General features: G+C 39.0%; 1 protein-coding gene across 3 annotated transcripts in view; it reads right to left on the bottom strand.

Moving 5' to 3' along the window:
• DWA1 (DWD (DDB1-binding WD40 protein) hypersensitive to ABA 1) overlaps window positions 1-19,167 on the bottom strand; it is a 320,516-nt gene that overhangs the window by 283,871 nt on the left and 17,478 nt on the right. For all 3 annotated transcript variants that reach the window (XM_089410719.1, XM_089410721.1, XM_089410720.1), the window contains exon 4: window positions 489-565. In XM_089410719.1, the coding sequence (XP_089266845.1) occupies window positions 489-565 (77 nt within the window). The remainder of the gene's footprint in view (window positions 1-488; window positions 566-19,167) is intronic.

Below are 19,167 nucleotides of genomic sequence, written 5' to 3'. Positions count from 1 at the left end.
AAGGAAAGAAATAAAACTTCAGATTCGTGAGGGTAATTGCACAAAGTTACATAAAAATATGAAAATCTTTGAGGCAAGTACCAGAATAATAGCATGTTATAATGTATGGAAATGAAACAAACTAAGAGAAAATAAGCCTGTTGCTTTGAACACAAGAAAAGAGTATATTCCTTGAACGATACAAAGAAAGATAATAAAATTCAGGTGGCCTACAAATTACATATAGTGGACATTTATGAGAGGGTAATTTCTGGAAATGGAAGAAAGGTGAAAAAACATTTATCAAAATTTGAAACATAAAAGACAGCAAAAGAGGGAGGTCATTCAAGAAGTATTGTATGAACAACTTCCAGAGACAGAATTACGAATATATTAATAGTTTTGAATGGTTTTATGCATGATTTTGAAATGGTGACCACAGGGTTGTCCTCAACTATATTAGGCTTGTGCCAAAAGTGAACAATTTTCTCTTTATACTCTAAACTTACTATTTTGAATTGCACTTGCAAAGGCATTTGAAATTTCTTGCCACCGCCAACCTTGAATACGACCATCATCCCCGCAACTACAACAATGAATAACATTTTAATGAGTTTCTTTTAATACTTTTTTTTTAATTTTATTCAGGTACTTTTAAGACATGCATATCAAACAGTGATAATTTATTTTGCCTGACTACAACAGGATCTAAATACCATATTCTTCCTGAAATTCAGTTTGACCTTTACTCAAGCAAAAAAATAAACAATAATAATAAAATATCAACAAACACTAAAGAGTTAAGAGAAATAATTTAAAATGCATATGCATTGTAGAGAGCGATACATCTAACAACCCATTTTGCTAGCTGAAATCTGAATTTCCCCTAATGCTACTCAACCAATCAATGTAACGAAGTATATTAAAAAGTATTGACTTGGACAGCAAAAATAGAGAAATGAAAATAAATTATATTGTTGTCCATGAATGACCATAATAGGTCAAGGGAACTAGAAAGTACAACCTTTGACAAAAGCAATAAGGAGTATCAATAGCATCTCCTATGCAATTCCAAATTTTAATATTAAGGAAAGAAAGAAGGTAGACAATAAAAAAATACAAATTTTCTAAAGAGGTACTTGACTAAACAAAAAATATGGCCACATACACACAACAAAAACATGCAAATCAGGTAGTCTTGTAAGAAATAAATAAGAGAAACAGAAAATGGTATGTACATATACACACTACAATAAAAAGCCTGGTAGGCTAGCTCAAGTGTTCTCCTCCTGTTTCAAAACCCACTTTGGTAATTCTCAAGTTTTCCAAGATGGATGGGAGATCCTTTCTTTTCATAAAGTGCTTCATGCTTCATGCTTCATGCAAAAGGTCTCAAGGTTTACCTCCTTTGCTAGTTGCCTATGTTGCATAACTCACTCAATGTCCCACTTTGTTCCTTGGAAAAACGTATGTGTGTGTGTGTATTACATAATAATAGAGCCTAATGGATCAGCTCAATCAGTTTGAACTAACCGATTTCTAGACAAAGATCGTTGAGAGATCATGGGTTAAGTCTAGAAGAGTCCCTTAGTACATGTACTCTGGCAGCATTTTAACCGAGGCATCATTCATAGAAAGTGATCAAGAAGCACCTAGAGGGTTTCCCTGATGACATTTTCCATGAAAAAAAATTATTGCATAATAATAATAACAACAATACTAATAATAATTAATCACCAAAAGTCATAACCCTTCACCATTATGACCAGTGAATGATATTTATACTGTCACGAGAGGGCTTGTAAATCAGTCTCTCATATTATTAAAATACGTATATTTTATTTATCTTATCTAGATTTCCTTCCCCTCTTCTAATTGGATTGGATGTTTTTTATGGTTAACAAACAGGGTGTTCATAACAGTGGCACCAAAGATTGTCTGATCCCTATGAAAATTTCTAAATAGGAATCCAACTGCAGTAACTGATATTATTTCTTCTACTTATTAATTCAGAAATAAGTTATTCAATGTTTCTACGGCAAATATCAAAATAAATTCTACTGCAGCCTTCACAATTAAAATATTGCGGAAAGTAAATGCAAAGAAAAATACTAGCACAAGTATAATCACAATGACACAATTATTTTTGGACAATTGTCCCCGGAAAAACCCAATGCGGGAAAATCGGTGCAGCAGATGAGGGTTTCTTTATTAATCTTTCGAAAAAATCTTATGTACAAGATACAATCATCAAAATAAAAGAGAAACCTCTGTGAGAAATTTTTTGACAACTCTCTCACACTTCTCGGCGAGATTCTAATCCAGGAGAGGACCTGCTGTCCCCTCTGCGTCTCACTGTGTCAGCTTCTGCGTGGGGACTGCGCAGTCCCAGCGTCAGCCTCTGCGCTATCCCTCTGCATCACAGCTTCTGCGTTGTCCCTTCTATGCTCTACGTCTTCTGCTCCTACACTCCTGATTGATGTTGCTACCCTCTCTCTCCTCCTCACCTGCAACTCTTCCTCTGAATCGATTTCCTCTTGCTGAACTTGGTGTGTTTTCCAAATGTCCATCGAAGTCCTTATAATCCCCCAGTTGAGAACCAACGGCCCAGATTAGTTTTTAGTCAATGGCTTATTTCATTTGGACTCGATCTTCGTCTTCTTCTAGAAGTTTCACCCACAATTAGGTTTATACCCTTTGATTATTTTAATTTCCTAAGGTAAGACTTAGGAACCCATTAAAAATAATTAATTATTTTAATAAAATTGTCTCTGGGTGGGATTTCCCAAAACGATTTCTGGGTTTTATGGAATGCATGTGTCCAAGCCTCCTTGCAAATTTTGATGCTAAGAGCACATCCAATGCTACCATAAATCAACACTCCCTCTTAGCAAGGAATGTGCTCTAGCAATGCACCCTGCTGAAGCATCACCATGTTCTGTAACATCTCTCTCTACGTTGTTGATTCTTACATCATTGCCCACCAACTACTGCGCAAATGTTGCATCCATATAACTGCTGACACTACCAACACTGCAACTTCCTGCCACTGCAACTAAGAAACCACCTGTATTTGCTACTGAAACGGATTCTCTACCATATCCATCTGCTTCCTGAACTGGATGAACTTAGCACTTCCTAGAGCTTTAGTGAGTACGTTTGCTACCTAATTTCCTGTGGAGACATATTGCAATTGTATTGCCCCACGCTAAACACAGTCTCTGATAAATTCTCTCTCTACGTTGTTGATTCTTACATCACTGCCCACCAACTACTGCGCAAATGTTGCATCCATATAACTGCTGACACTGCCAACACTGCAACTTCCTGCCACTGCAACTAAGAAACCACCTGTATCTGCTACTGAAACGGATTCTCTACCATATCCATCTGCTTCCTGAACTGGATGAACTTAGCACTTCCTAGAGCTTTAGTGAGTACGTTTGCTACCTAATTTCCTGTGGAGACATATTGCAATTGTATTGCCCCACGCTAAACACAGTCTCTGATAAAGTGACATCTGATATCAATGTGTTTTGACCAATCATGAAATATTGAATTCTCAGAGAGTTTAACACAGCTTTGATTATCACAGAAAATATTGGTCGCCTCCATCCTTGTCCTGAACAAACTCACAAGCAGTTTTCTAAGCCATATAGCTTCGCACATAGTTGTGTTGGCCACCATATATTTTGCTTCTGCTGAGCTTAGAGCTACCAACTTTTGCTTCTTGCTGCACCAAGAGATCATTCCTGATCCAACACTGAAGCAATACCCCGAGGTACTTTTCTAGTCAACTGAACTACCTACCCAATCTGCATATGTGAATCCATTCAATCTAACGTCATCTTCTCGGGTGTATTTCAACCCATATCCGACTATTCCATGCACATATCTAAGAATGTGCCTAATTGCTGCCCAATGCACCCTTTTCAGTTCGACCATGAACTGACTACGAGTGTTGACAGCAAAGCAAATGTCTGGCCTAGTGTTCACTGTTGACCAGATACATCAGCGACCTAATGAGTTGTATGTACAAGGTGGGGTCCACCTCATGTCTCCTAATGCATCTATTTTCTTCCAATTAGTGATCATGGGGGTAGCCATGGGCCGACCATCCTGCATTTTGAATCTCTTCAAAACCTCTGTAACATATCTTCCTCGCCCAAGAAAGATCTCCCCATTCTTCTGCCAAACTTCCGACCCCAGAAAATAATGCATCAACCCCATATCCTTCATGTCGAATTCTGCTTCAAGAGTCCTCTTGCAGTCCTTTATGAGTCTAGATGACCCTGCTAGAAACAAGTCATCCCCATATAATACCAGAATAAGTGGCTCATTCTCCACCATTAGATAGTGGAGATTGGGATCAGCATCAGTCTTGACGAATCCCAACTGCTGCAAGTAACTATCAATCTGACCATACCATGCTCTAGGTGCCTGCTTGAGTCCATACACAGCTTTCTTTAACATGCATACATGAGTTCACTTTTCATGAGTTTCGAAGCCTTCAGGGTATTCTATATACACCTCTTCTTCTATCACCCCATTCAAGAATGTTGTCTTGACATCCATCTGGTGAATCTCCCATCCCATTTGAGCTGCTAGGGATATAACGGATCTGATAGAGATATATCTGGCTTCTGGGCTGAAGGTCTCCTCATAGTCTATTCCTTCCTTTTGTGCGTACCCTTTTTCTACGAACCTAACCTTGTACTTCTCTATACTGTCATTTGTAGCATACTTGATCTTGTAGATCCATCTTGATCCTACAACTGATCTATCCTCTGGCCTAGGTACCACTTCCCAGACATCATTCGTCATAATAGAACTATACTCTTATACCATGGCATCCACCCATACTTGGTGTTGTACGGCTTCCCGAAAGCTAGAGGATCCTTCACCCTGTGCTACCAAGGCTTGGTACTTGTCAGGTTGTCTACGCTGCCTATTCTCGATTCTAGGAGCTCTGACAAACTCCTTTGCGTCCCTCAATGTCTGTCGTACTTCTCTACTGGTTCTGCCACTGGTGGTGGGAGGCTCGATCAACTCCTCCTCCTGTTCCTACCATTCCACCTACTAAGAACTACTTGGATTTCCTACTTCTGAGGAAATATTAGTGCTGGTCACTATGCTCGTTCCAGGTGTCTGTCCTCCTGCTTGTCCTCCATGCTACCCCTACTGCTGCTGGACTAGAGGAACATCTACTGACTAATCTTCTGCTAGCATCTCTCGAGATTTCCTTAAAGCACTACCCTCCATGAACTTCGCATCTCGTCTTACTACAATCTTCCTGCTGCTAGGAATGTAGATTATGTATGCCTTCGAGGTCTTGCTATATCCTACGAGATACCCCTTTTCTGCAATCTGATCCAGTTTACTACGCTTCTCGTCTGGAATGTGACAATATGCCACGCTTCCGAATATTCTGAGATGACTTACTTCCGACTTCTTCCCTATGAAGACACCTTCAGGCGTTTTCTTCCCCAAAGCTTTGTGAGGAGTTCTATTCTGGATATACACCATTGTGTTGCAAGTTTCTATCCATAAGAATCTAGGCAAATCCTGATCGTACAACATAGCATTTGTCGCCCCAACAATAGTTCTATTCTTACGCTCTGCTACTCCATTCTGCTCTGGATTATATGGAGCTGTCCATTCTCTTTTGATGCGCTCTTTTGCGCAGAAATCTATGAAATCTTTGTTCGTATATTCTCCACCATTATCTGAACACAATACTTTTATCTTTTTGCTTGTCATGTTCTCAACGAGAGCCTTAAACTCTCTAAACAGATCAAAGACCTCATCCTTGGTCTTTAAGAAATAGATCTAGGCTTTTCTAGAGCGATCATCAATAAAGGTGATGAAGTATTCGCCACCACTAAGAGCTCTTGTGGATATTGGACCACAAATATTTGAGTGTATTAATCCCAATACGCCCTCCGCTCTGTGTTTACTCCTGGAAAAAGTTGTTTTAGCATACTTCCCTAGTACGCATCCTCTGCATATATCATCATGCTCAGTACTAAGGGTTGGAACCCCTGTAACAGTCTCTCTGCGCATACTCAGTGCTCCATGGTGCAAGTGTCCCATTCGCCTCTGCCATAGCTCATTCAATTCCTTTTCACCATTAAGATTGTTGCCTATTAGTGCCATTGGAGACTCGAGCTGCAACATATATAGTTTGTTGCTTCGAGCTCCAATTTGTCTCTTCTTCTTCGAGCTTGGATGTTTGACATATACTTTCTTTCCAGTGAAGTATACATCGTATCCCTTGTCCTGTAACTGGAACACTGAAATCAGATTCATTCCTAACCCAAGCACATGCAGAACATTAGTGTCTCAGATGTTGGTTCCTGCTTCCGTCTGAAATGCTATGGTGCCTCTCCCTACTGGAGTACACTTCATTCTATTTCCTATAGTAATCTGGAAGTCCATTTGCTCTTCTTGATAGCTCAAGAAATATTCTCATACTCCAGTCATATGGGCTGAAGCCCCGCTATCAGTGTACCAGACATTTGTTGATGTTGAACTTGAAAAACATGCGAATTCTTCTTCTAATCTAGAAAATAATCCAGAGACATCTTGATTTTCCATCCTTCTTTGACACTTTTATGCCCCAGCAACTGCTGCAGAAAACTGCGTCCCTCCTGAACCCTGCTCTGCGCTGAATCTACTGCTATGCTGCTCCCTCTGCCACTGACAAATTTCGATCTGGAAATCCTACCTCTCTATCGACTCACTTAGAGAGAGATTTTCCACGAAAATCTTGCCCTCCTGGTCCGGACTGCATAATCCCTCTAGGGATTTGATTTGTTGCCTACGCAGCACTTCAACCCTTCTTCTCTTCAGTGTTGGGCTCTTCTGGCTCTGCTCTCTTGCTTAACTCAGTCCCGATACCATGTGAAAAAATCTAAATAGAAATCCAACAGCATTAACTAATATTATTTCTTCTAATTATTAGTTCAGAAAAGTTATTCATAGTGTTTCTATAGCAAATATCGAAATAAATTCTACTGCAACCTTCACAATTAAAACACTGCAGAAAAGTATAATACTAGCGCAAGTATAATCACAATGACACAGTTATTTTTGGACAATCGTCCCCGGAAAAACCCAATGCGGGAAAATCGGTGCAGCAGATGAGGGTTTCTTTATGAGAAATAGAAGAGAAATCTCTATGAGAAATTTACTAAACTCTCTCACACTTCTCGGCGAGACTCTGATCCAAGAGAGGACATGTTGTGCCCTCTGCATCTCACTACGTCAGCTTCTGCGTGGGGACTGCGCAGTCTCAGTATCAGCCTCTGCGTTGTCCCTCTGCGTCACAGCTTCTGTGTTGTCCCTCCTCTGCTCTGCGTCTTCTGCTCCTACACTCCTAATTGATGCTGCTACCTTCTCTCTTCTCCTCACTTGCAACTCTCCCTCTGAATTGATTTCCTCTTGCCGAACTTCGACCAGTGAGAAAATCGATCTTACTCAGGTAACTGAGTATTTGCCTAGTGTGTTTTCCAAATGCCCATCGAAGTCCTTATAATCCTCCAACTGAGAACCAACAGCCCAGATTAGATTCTAATCAATGGCTTAGATCATTTGGACTTGATCTTCGTCTCCTTCTAGAAGTTTCACCCACATTTAGATTAAAACCCTTTAATTATTTTAATTTCTTAAGTTTAGACCTAGGAACCCATTAAAAATAATAATTTATTTTAATAAAATTGTCTTCAAGGGGAATTTCCCAAAACAATTTCTAGGTATTGTGGAATGCATGTGTCCAAGCATCCCTGCAAATATTGAGGCTTACAGCACATCCGATGCTACCAGAAATCAACAATCCCTACTTGTAGTCAAACATTTTTTGAAGCAAATCTAAAACTCAACCTTTGGCCACTTTATCTAGCAGTCACTGTTACTAGCTTGTCGCAAAAAAGTTTCATTACAAATTCAAAGAACATAACTAGAAATCGAGAAAGTTGAATTACCAAATAGAATTATCAAGTAGAATATTAGAATTGCAAGAAGATTAAGCGACACTACAAGAAGGAATACACAAACAAAGTTAGATAGATTGCATGTAACAAACAAAATCACAAGTCCAATGAGCAAATAAGTAAGGGTATCACAAGAGATAGTCATGTTGACTATCAAGGAAAGAAGCTTCAAACTTGCTTTGAGTTCAAGCATAGTTGTCAAGACATAACAATCGCAGCAAGTAGAAAAAATGCACCAGAAAGTTGAAACAATGGGATAATAATATACCATCATCTCATAATAGACATTGTAGACATTGGGCATATACATGTAATATTAATAATCATAAAACACAAGACAAGGAACTCTATCCCAAGTATTTCAAAATTATCCAACTCAAGTATCCATCAAATCTGAGTCTACAGATCAACGAAGGTGTCTACTTGAATGGTAAAAATTATGCACCCCTCAATAATCTTGCCCGGGACTAAGAAGTGACAGATTGGGCAAGTTAGCTGAAAGTGACAAGTTGGGCAAGTTAAAACCTGCCCAACCTATCACTTCCAAGTCCCCTACAAGATTTCTAAGAAGTGGATGAATTTTGCCTCTATAGAGATGCCAATGTCAAAATACCAGAAGATAAGCAACAATTCACATCACACATGCTCATTGTGGGTATTGTTGCACTCAAATTATCAAAGTTCCAGGGAAGCAGAAGTGCCAACTTTTTTCAACAAGGATCGGATCACATATCAGCAATCCATGTGTCATAGTCATCCCATTCTGCAAGATATATATTGTAAATGATCTTAGTAAAACCTTGAGTCTATGTAACAACCTAGGTAAGCCTATAATTTGATGACGAATTCCATCCTAGGAGGTTTTTTAGTCTCACTGATTACCTGTGTTTTTCGACACAGCTAATCAGAGGAGTTTTTTCCCTCCACCTTAAACCCCCAAATCTAGGGTGAAAATTATTGTCGAATTATCAAGTGAGTCCTAGTGTTTTAGTCGAATCTGATGTAAAAGTGATTTGGGAATAGATGTAGCTAATTGGCTAAATTATTTTATTACAAGTCACTTGGTTTACTAAATCATATTGTGTTGCAGATGGGTTATGTGTCTTGAGGGTCTAAGACGAAAGTGTATTCTCTCTGAGTCTTGTAAATGAAAAATCATATTTATTAGATAATCGGAAAAATAATTAATCCCCTTATGTGTAAATTAATTAATTTTTCAGGCAAAATAAAATTAAATCCTAAGCCAGAAAATTAATTAATTAGAGTCAAATTAAATTGTTTTAGGAAAATAAATTCTCTAAATGGAAAAATTCGTGGGTCTTAAAAGAGACAATTTGTAAATGTCTTCCACCAAGGGAATATTGTATTTTTCAATAAAATTTGGACCCTTGGACCTTGGTGGTTAATTCTAAGTCAAATTTTTGAGGAAATTCGCTGAAAATAATTAATTTTGAGCTAATTAAAATGGAATTAAATGATAAATTCGAAAATTTCTCAAAAATAAAAAATCAAGGGCCAAGATTAAAAGACCTTAAAGGGTTTATCAACAGCGAAAATTATTTTGACAGGGATCAAGGAAACTAGCCGTCATTTTTCCATTTGGAAGATTTATCTATAAATTAGAGAGTCAGTTGAGTCTCTAGTGATCTTGATCTTTGGCTAGAAAATTTCTACTGAAACGGCTTTGTAACTATTGTCTCGCTAGGAACTATTTTTTCAATCATAATAAAGACTTTGGGGTGCAATTCAAGGTGTTCTTGCTTATTGATTTGTGGTATGTGCTAACTACGGACATCTATATGTTGTGTTGAATATTGGTAAGGTTTGTTTTTTCATTAAATGAAGATAGAACCATATTATTGATAGTTTTGGGCTAATCTTAGGTGGTTTGATTCCCTATGTGATCTAACAAATTATTTTGAGATAAATGCATAGTGCTTGCAGGTACTTCATCCATTGGCCTCCAAATTCACAAACTTGGGCAAGAATCATTGTTGCTTGGATTCCAAATATTTATATGGTGGATTAAATCTTCACTAAGGCTATAGTATACATCGGGGATTCTAAAGTATTTTCAGCCATTCTTCAAAGGAAAAAAACTCCATAAAAATATTTTTCTCAAAAATTTAAAATTTTTAAAACCCTTGTATATTTGTAGATCTTGTGAATATTTTTGTAGATCTAATTTGTAAATTATTTTTTCTAACTTGGGTTTTGGGGATTTTTAGTATTTTGTATATATTTGGGGTTTGGGTGTTTTTATTTTCAATTTTGCAAGTTGGATCAAGGAATCAAGTGAGAGACGAGATAGATCTAGGCCCTTGAGTGTAAAAATTATTCTCTATACAATTTTGTAGGGACATTTACTGAAAATTTGACAGCGAAATTCATTTAAAATCACAAACTAAATAGTCAAGATCATTTAAAATTGAAAAATCTTCATTTTCACAAATTTTGGCCTCTGAGTTTTGGCCTAGATCTAACATTTAAGTTTGCATAACTGAAATTCTCTAGTGTTCTCAAATTTCTAAATCAAATACTTAATAAGGGCCAAGAACTAAAATTTTTAAATTTCCCGAAAATTTTACTATTTTTGGAAATATTAGGGTTTGTCTTAAGCATCACTGGGTTGCTGATCTATCACTGTTTCACTGTTGTAATTAGTCATTAGTTCTGAAATTTCTCAATCACATTCTCTGAAAAACTCAAAAAATTAATTTTTTCAATTTTGGTGAAAATTTTCTATTTTTAGAAGTATTGGGTAGTGATTTTTGGTTGGATTGATTTGTTGATCTGTGGTTAACTCACTGTTGTAATAATCATATCAGATCTGAAAATTTCTAAGGCAAACTCACCAAAAGCCCTAAAATTGAAATTTTTGAGTTCTAGTGCATTTTGTTTTTTTCGGACATATTAGATATCTAACTTTGCCAGTTTTTATCTTGTTGATATGTCTTTACTTACTGCTGTAATCTTAAAATCAGATATGAAATATTGTTGAATACACCATCATAAAGTGTGCTAAAGAAACTGATTTACATTGTTGGTCAAATCGGAAGTTTTATGCTTCAATGTGTTGAGTAATTTTCATTATTTGGAGTGGTTTATGCACTGTTGTTATACATTGGTAAACCTCAATTTTCTAAAGTAGTATTGCTGATATAAACTGTCATAAATCTCTGATCAGCATCTTGATTGACTATTATTAACATTTGGCATCTTGGATATCTTGGTATCCTGGTATATTGTTGAAATTTGCACTTATATCCATAAGCAATTTATCTTGTTTAAAATTTATATTTCACTATTGATAAGTACTCTTAAAAGGTTTCTAATCAAAGTATTTAAACAACTTAATAAAATCTTAACTCAAGATAAAGCTCACTCATAATCTCATGCATCTCACATAGGTCCTAGGACTTGCATATCATATAGGTTAGTCAATCATTCAAGCAAGGGGTATCCTTCCGGTCATTTGGTTCCAATTCATAAGAAGCAAGAATTTGTGACTCCATTAAGGCACTGGTCTCATAATAGAAAATTTAATTTAATCATAGTCTTGTTTAATTTCAACCAAAAGTGGCTAGGCCACTCATCTATGTCTTCCAATTAAGTTGATTGTCAACTTGCTTTCCTTCACTTCATTCCATAGGGACTACCCCCATAACTTGTTGTTGGGAGATAGCTAGAATGGAGTAGGCGAGAATTAGAGTGACAACCCCCGTCCTGAGCATTGTTGCAGTGCCTGTACAATCTGGGCGAGAACACATATCACAAGGAAGAGGCATTACACCCTAGAGTAAACATCCATTGAATTTAAACCATTGTTTCAATTTTTCCACTATAATCGCCTCCGGTGTATGGTGATATGTGGTCAATAGAGCATTAATGATTAGACACATGACCTTTAATAAGAAGGTTTTCAATAGACTATAAGAACAAGAGGTTGGCATATAGGTGGAGTTGGGTGATGATGCTAATTATCCAATTACCGAAATGGATTATGTCTATTATCTACCAAATGTTTAAGACATCATAATAAACTAGATAAGATAAGATAAGATAATATTATTAATGTCGAAGACGTGACGACAAAAGTAGGCCAAGGGGGTTGTTGGTGTATAATTATGTCAATACAAAGTGTGAGCACTAAAGCGGCTCCTATAGAAATAGAATGCAAAAAGTAGAAATGTGAATCAAATCTAAAATATATGAAAAACAAACACCAAACTCCATAGCTAGAGGATAATTTGAGAGAAAGTGAAGTACAATATATGCAAATCAAGAGTATGAAAAATAGCCAGCGAGCCATGTCTCTCATGGTCTTCTAGATCTGGATATGTTTCTTCTAGCATTCGAGATTGGATGGGAGAAGTTCAAGATAGAGAATTGCATCGAAGGAGCACCGAAAGAAAAGTGGGATGATGTACTGTGATATAGTCTGGATGAAGAGTCACCCCGTGGAAGGCTAGACAATATTTGTTGACTGTAGGTGGGAGGTCTGGACTAGCTAAGCTACTGAGGTTTCCATGAAGCGTGCGTAGTCTTGTTAACCATTCAAATTGCATTTGAAGACTTGTCAAAGGTTTCTTGGGAAAAGCACATTCAGAAGCATTCCATCATCATCAGATCATGTCAAAATGCCAGAGTTTCAGACTTCCAAATTTCCAGAGTTCATCAGTTTTATATTTCAAATTTCGCAGCCCCATGGGGAGTGATGTAAAAATGATTCTAGTATGTTGAAAAAGAGTCATGTAAAAGGTCTAGGTAAGATAGGACAAATGTTGCATTAATCGTTATCAGGATAATATCGGCGCGAGGAAAAAATCGGAAAAAAAATCGTAATTATCGGGAAATAATTGGGAAAAAATCGTTTGGTACAAAAATATTCATTTTTTTCATTTTTTTTAATATCTAAACCATCTACAACATAAAATAAATACATTGACACATAAATATGATAAAAGAACTAATATATAAGATGTTTAATATCATTTCTAGTGCTAAAATCACACATAACAATGAATCATGTCCTGAATAGTAAGTTCTGACTCCTGAGTCCCAACTCAGCCTCAAAATATCCACAAAAAATATAATAATGTATCTCATCATGTCATAATGTCATATACAATAAAATGAAGAAAATAACTAAAGTCTAATCCTATTGATTTCCTCTGCCCCTCTTGCAAGAAAATTCCACAGCTTTCCCTTTCCCTCTAGATGTAGATGCTGGTGCTGGTGGAGTTGGTAGTGGAGTCTGTTGTGCTCTAGAAGTTGAAGAACTAGAAGTAGGAGCTATAGGAGGTAGACCACGTCCTCTACTGGTGGCAGGGGTAGCCCGGGCAGGTGGTGTCCCCTAGAAACATTACAATCTCCCAATCCTGAAATTCTGAAAAACTGCAAGGGTAGCCCGGGCAGGTGGTGTCACCTGAAAACATTACAATCTCCCAATCCTGAAATCCTGAAAAACTGATAAGTCCGCTGGATTTTGAATGAAATCTAAAATTCTACTTTCTCCGTATGAAATCCAATGAGATCGGAACCACTCTCAAACATCCTGAGTCATTTCATAGTAATGTTAAAAATTTAAGTAAAATGATGAAAATGAAGATTAAGGAGAATGTCACTTTTACTTCAAGAATTTAACATTACCATGAATAGCATATCAATACTAGGGCCTAGACTTGATCATTAAGCTGCCCCACTCAAAAATTATTTGTTTCTTTCAAAAAAAATTGCATTTCGAACATTTAGCATCCCTTATAAAACCGCGCTGCCCCGACCCTCGGCGATAAATTGGGAAAAAATCGCGATTTTTTCAAACTATCGCGATTTTTTCGAAATTATTGGGTATAAAAAAAAAATCCGCGATTATTACTCGCGATAATATCGGCTTCGGGAAAAAATCGCGATAAAACAATATTATCGCGATGTTCACAACACTAGTTAGGAACTTAGGACTATACTAGCAAGTGAGTTCACTCTAGGGAGTTTTTTTCCTTAGCTCGTTATTTGTGTTTTTCAACACTTGTAATCAGTTAAGTTTTTCTCTCAAATATGCCCCAAAGCTAGAGTGTGGCTTGATGGTAGAGTCTTAGGTGAGTCCCAGTGTCTAGAGTCAATGTATATTACCATATTAGATCATCTCTAAAATTTCGCAAAATTTCGTTGAGTCTAAGTGTCTTTTTTTTTATTGTCAAAAATTCCCCACTGGACAAGATTTCTATGTAATTTTTAATGTAAAATGTAGTAAGTGTTGTCTATAGAAGTTATAGGAGGTATGACTCATGAGTACTCAAAATTAGACCTCAACACCTCAAATTTCTATCTAAACACACTTTGAGGGTGGAAAAATATGTATCTACCCCCCAAAAACCCATTTTTCTCATTATTGGCAAAAACTGGCAAATAATTAGCCAAAAATTAGCCATAAAATAAAATGAGAGAAAAATAAAAGTTCTCTCCAAGTGGAAAAATAATTAAAAAATGAAGTGAACCTTCCCAAGAAATGAAGTCAAGTCAAAAAGGGATGGAATCTCCACAAATCAAGCGAGAAAAATACCAAGAAAAATTTGATGGTCTAGAAGAATAGTTGTTGTCCCAGCAAGTCGAATTTTTTAAAGGTGATGGTCCAGGAATGGTTAAAATGAATGAGAGTTTCTCAAGGAAAAAGGATGGAAAATATTTTTGAGTGGTCCAAATCACTCTAGAATTAAAATCTCACTCGCCCAACCACTCTTTCCAAGCAAACATCTCCCTCTCATAGAGATCTGTGCAGGGGTATCAAGAGTTCGATTTTCTTGATGGAGGACTAGCTGGTTTGTGGATGGATCTAGACGTTTTCTAGGACCTCTCTCTCATTTTTCTATAAATTGAGCTCTAAGCTCCTCATTGTAAGATCATTATAATTCTTGAGCTACTGGCTAGCGAAGCTCTGCTACACTTTTGTATTGGAATTTCTCTAAATGAAAACGAAAGTCTTTGAGGGCAAATGCTTTGTGGTGTTATTTTTCTACAACTATGGTAATACTTTTCTGATTTATTTGTTCTTAATGCTCTACTTGTACTAATTAAATTTATTTCCATTTGTCGTTTTTGGATCTATTGATGTTGATTCGAACTTATATAGGAATGCAACAACTTATAGATATAATCATAAACACAGAGATACAGCAGAAAAACACTTCATTTCATTAATAGAAAAATATTGAACTATGCTTACAAACATAATGGAAAGAAGATTGCTCGAGCGATAGTAGCTTATCTCGGAGAAAAGATGTGGCGGCTACATGCCTCTCAACTGTGTTACAATGAGGCTCAAGGGCCTATTTATTATTGGAAAACATGAGAAAACCCTAAACAACCAAAACCCTAACCCCAGGACATGTAACAAAGAGTTTGTGGGCCCCATTGGGGTTAGTTGGGCAGCCAACTTCTTGGGGTCATAACTTGGTCATATTATCTCTGTTTGGCGCATACAATACCTTGTTGGAAAGATCTCTCCGAGTACTACAGGTTTTGCTAAAGTTAAGGACCAGAAAAACTGCTAAAAATAGTAAATACTGAAATGAACAAAGAAACAGATGAAACTGACTGGGGGGTCTAAGTGGAATAGGCATGTGGCCACCAATATCCACCTGGATCATTCCTCCCCCCTTAGGAAGCAATGGTCTCCTTAGGAAGTAATGGTCCCCTTAGGAAGCAATGGTGCCCATTGCGTACAGAGCCTCCATGAGGTGAGGAAATTTATGTTGACCCTGGTCCCTAGTGAACCACTTGCCCTGGTGAAGGAGTTGGCCTGCTTTGACAACTCGATATAGTTGTATCATTTGTTGGCCTGCTTTGACAACTCGATATAGTTGTATCATCTATTGACGAGTGTTCTTGATCTGTGTGTCTATGATCTGATCATTTGTGGCATGTTCCATGCAGTCCGGGTTGAGCTTTGTTGGTGTGAGTTGTTTTGCAATGTCAGATGTGTCCAACAATGGTGGAAAGCATGGCCGAAGGCAGTCTACATTGAACACTGCGTGCAGACCAAAGAAAGGGGGGATGCTGAGCTCGAAGGCATTGTCACCGACGGCCTTGGTGATGGTGTATGGCCCATATCGGAGCGGGCGAAGCTTGCGGTGGGGTCCAGCGAGGCACTCCTTCTGCAAATGTAGCCAAACTTTGTCACCCACCTGGAACTTGTGCGGCACTCGATGTTGATCATGACGTTGCTTGTACTTAGCATTGGCTCTGTCCAATATATCATGGACCTGCTGGCGGATGTGTTGAATGCGCTCAATGAAGTTGTTAGCCCTTTCAACTTCGAACTGAACATGAGCCGAATCTACCTGAGTGGCTGCAAATGGTATGGCCACATCAATGGGGCATAATGGTTGAAATATCAACCCTACCTGAAAGGGGTTGTGGCCTGTTGAGCTGTGGAGAGCTCTGTTGTAGCTGTGTTGGACATAGGGGAGACTTTCATCCCACGTGTGTGGATGCTTCGAGTTGTACATGCGCAGAATGTGTATGATCATCCTATTGACAACCTTTGTTTGGCCATCAGTTTGGGGATGGAAAGTCGTGGACTTAGTAAGTTTTGTATCCAGCATCGACCAGAGACTTGACCAAAATGCACTCAGGAATCTGTTGTCCCGATCTGAGACAATGGACTGTGGGATCCCAAAGTGTACCCACACTCGCTCAAAGAAGAGCTTAGCAGTGGCCTCTGCTGTGATACTCTTCTTGCAGGCCGCCATGATGGCCATCTTAGAGAATCTGTCGACGACCACGAAAACGCAATCGTTGTCGTGCTTAGTAGAAGGAAGGCCCGACATGTAATCCATGGAGACAGATTCCCAAGGCCAGCTAGGAGTAGGTAGAGGAGTATACAGGCCTTGCTTCTTGATGGTTGGTTTGGCAATGGCGCAGGCAGTGCAGGATCTAATGTACTTCCCAACATCCTGACAAAGTTTCAGCCAATAAAAATACTTCTGCAATATTGCCACTGTTTTCTCTACTTCGAAATATCCAGTGACCCGACTATAGTGCGCCTCCCAAATCATTTTGGCACGCTCACTTGAAGGAACACAGATGTGTCCCAGATGGCATAACAGTACATCCTAAACGTGAAAACTTGGAACTTGCTTCCCTTCCAGGAGTGTCTGGTATATGTTGTCGAATTCTGGATCGCTCTTGTAAAGATGCAGCCACCCCGATGTCTCATGCCCACAGGAGTCGAGCATAGTGATCAGCGCCATGACCGGTGGTCAGCTGAAGCAATCAACAACATTATTGGTGTTGTGTTGAATTTTTTAAGTCTATCCGTTAGAAAATTATTCTGTATTCTGCTGGTTTATTTCTCCTACTTGTCTAAATCCGAACAAGTTATTTAATACAGTTAAATATCGACATAAACACAATATAGTCACATCTACAGATCATCAACTGAAAGAAAACAAGCGCATGAGTGACACCGTTATTTTTGGACCAATGTCCCAGGAAAAACCCAATGCGGGAAAGCCAATGCAAATATTCAGAGGTTATATTATTATGCAGTCTATCTGAGTACAACTCGGTGCCTAATTTGGCTCACCTAATAGAGAAAAATACACGGCAGTAATACCTCTATAGCCCGAAACAGGTATTCAGAAAACCTGCCCCACGAAACCTTCTCCGGCACAACTAAAGCTCAGCATTGGCCCTTCTGGCCTCTACGTCAGCCCTAGGACTCTCTGCATCATCCCTCTGAGGCACTGCGCAGCCTCGGGAGCCTCTGCGTCACTCCCTCTGCCCTCTGCGTGGATGATGCAGTCTCTCTGTGCTTTGCGCTGCCTCTGTTGGGCTCTACGTAGCCTGGAATGGCTGCTGCTTTGGCTCTCTCTGCTTCTGTGCTGGCCTCCCAGTATTGTCCCTGCCTCGTACTCACTACCCCTCGTTGCTGATCACTGATTCAACTTTGCTTAGCAACCCCGCTCTAGCAAAATGAATGACTGATCACTCCGGTGTGTTCTCCAACTGACCCTCAAGCCTCTTCTTATATTTCTCTCATTGGTCCATCAACGGCCAAGATTAAATCTCTAATCAACGGCTAAGATTAGATTTGGCTTGATCCATGACTTGTGGACCCTTCTAACCCAGTTTTATATTAATACCCATTAATATTTTATTTTTCCTAAGTTTAGACTTAGGAACTCCATTAAAAATATTAATTATTTTAATATGTTCCAAACCGAGCACAATCTGTCCAAACCATTTCTGGGTCTTGGAGATCTCATGTGCTTTAGTCTCTCCACCAATTTTCATGGCTAGAGCACATACGATGTTACTCCAAATCAACACTCCCTCTTAGCGAGGACTGTGTTATAGCAATACTCCTCACTAAGCATCACTCTGATTATCTGGCATCGGTCCCTGTGCTGATGCTAGGCCTACCCGCCCAACATCCTCTACACTGTTGCATCTTGTACCGCTGCCCATGGCCCTACCACTGTTGCATCCATGCTGTTGTTGGTCCATTCTCCTAGCACTACATCCCCCTCCCATCATGTTGCATCGTGCTACTGCATACTGCTACTGCACTGCAACTCAGTTACTGAGAAGTAAGTAACTGATCCACCCAACTTCTGACATCCCTATCAGGCTAGAAACACTCCCGATGTTGAAGCTCTCTCTGCCGCTAACAAGTGCTCCCTCTACTGACCTCTGCGCTGTTGCAACAACTCCCTGCATCTCGCACCGTTGCACACCTCTCTGTGCCATCTTGCACTGGTGCAACACTCCCGTGCCTCTCGCATTGTTGTAACCTGCTAGCCTCGCGTTGTCTGGGGACTCCTGCAATATAGCACTCTCTGCCGCTCCAGCCACATCCGTCTCTACCAACATCCGCCAGTACTACTACTCTTCGGGGCTCCCGTAGTAAGGTATAATCCAAGAGGTTGGGTACCTCAAGGATCCTGCCCCTCATCGCCTATAGTCCTCTTGACTATAGCTCGATGTCTCCCCACTTCTTCTCAAGTGGCACATGAGCACTCATGACACAATCATCGTCCTCCTCGACTTCTTTCTCCGCCCTCGTTGGTGATGCCTTGGACTTGAAAGCCTCTCCCTTGCTCTTCTTCCTCGGACACTGATTCGCAAAATGACCCAGTTCCCCACAATAGAAGCACTTGAACTTGGTGAGGTCCTTCTTCTTCCGCTTCTCCTG

Source organism: Pinus tabuliformis, chromosome 3_1 (assembly GCF_031772625.1).
Source record: "Pinus tabuliformis cultivar Carrire ecotype Pingquan chromosome 3_1, CPIR1, whole genome shotgun sequence".
Classification (NCBI taxonomy): Eukaryota; Viridiplantae; Streptophyta; class Pinopsida; order Pinales; family Pinaceae; genus Pinus; species Pinus tabuliformis.
This window is presented reverse-complemented; position numbering and strand designations above follow the sequence as displayed.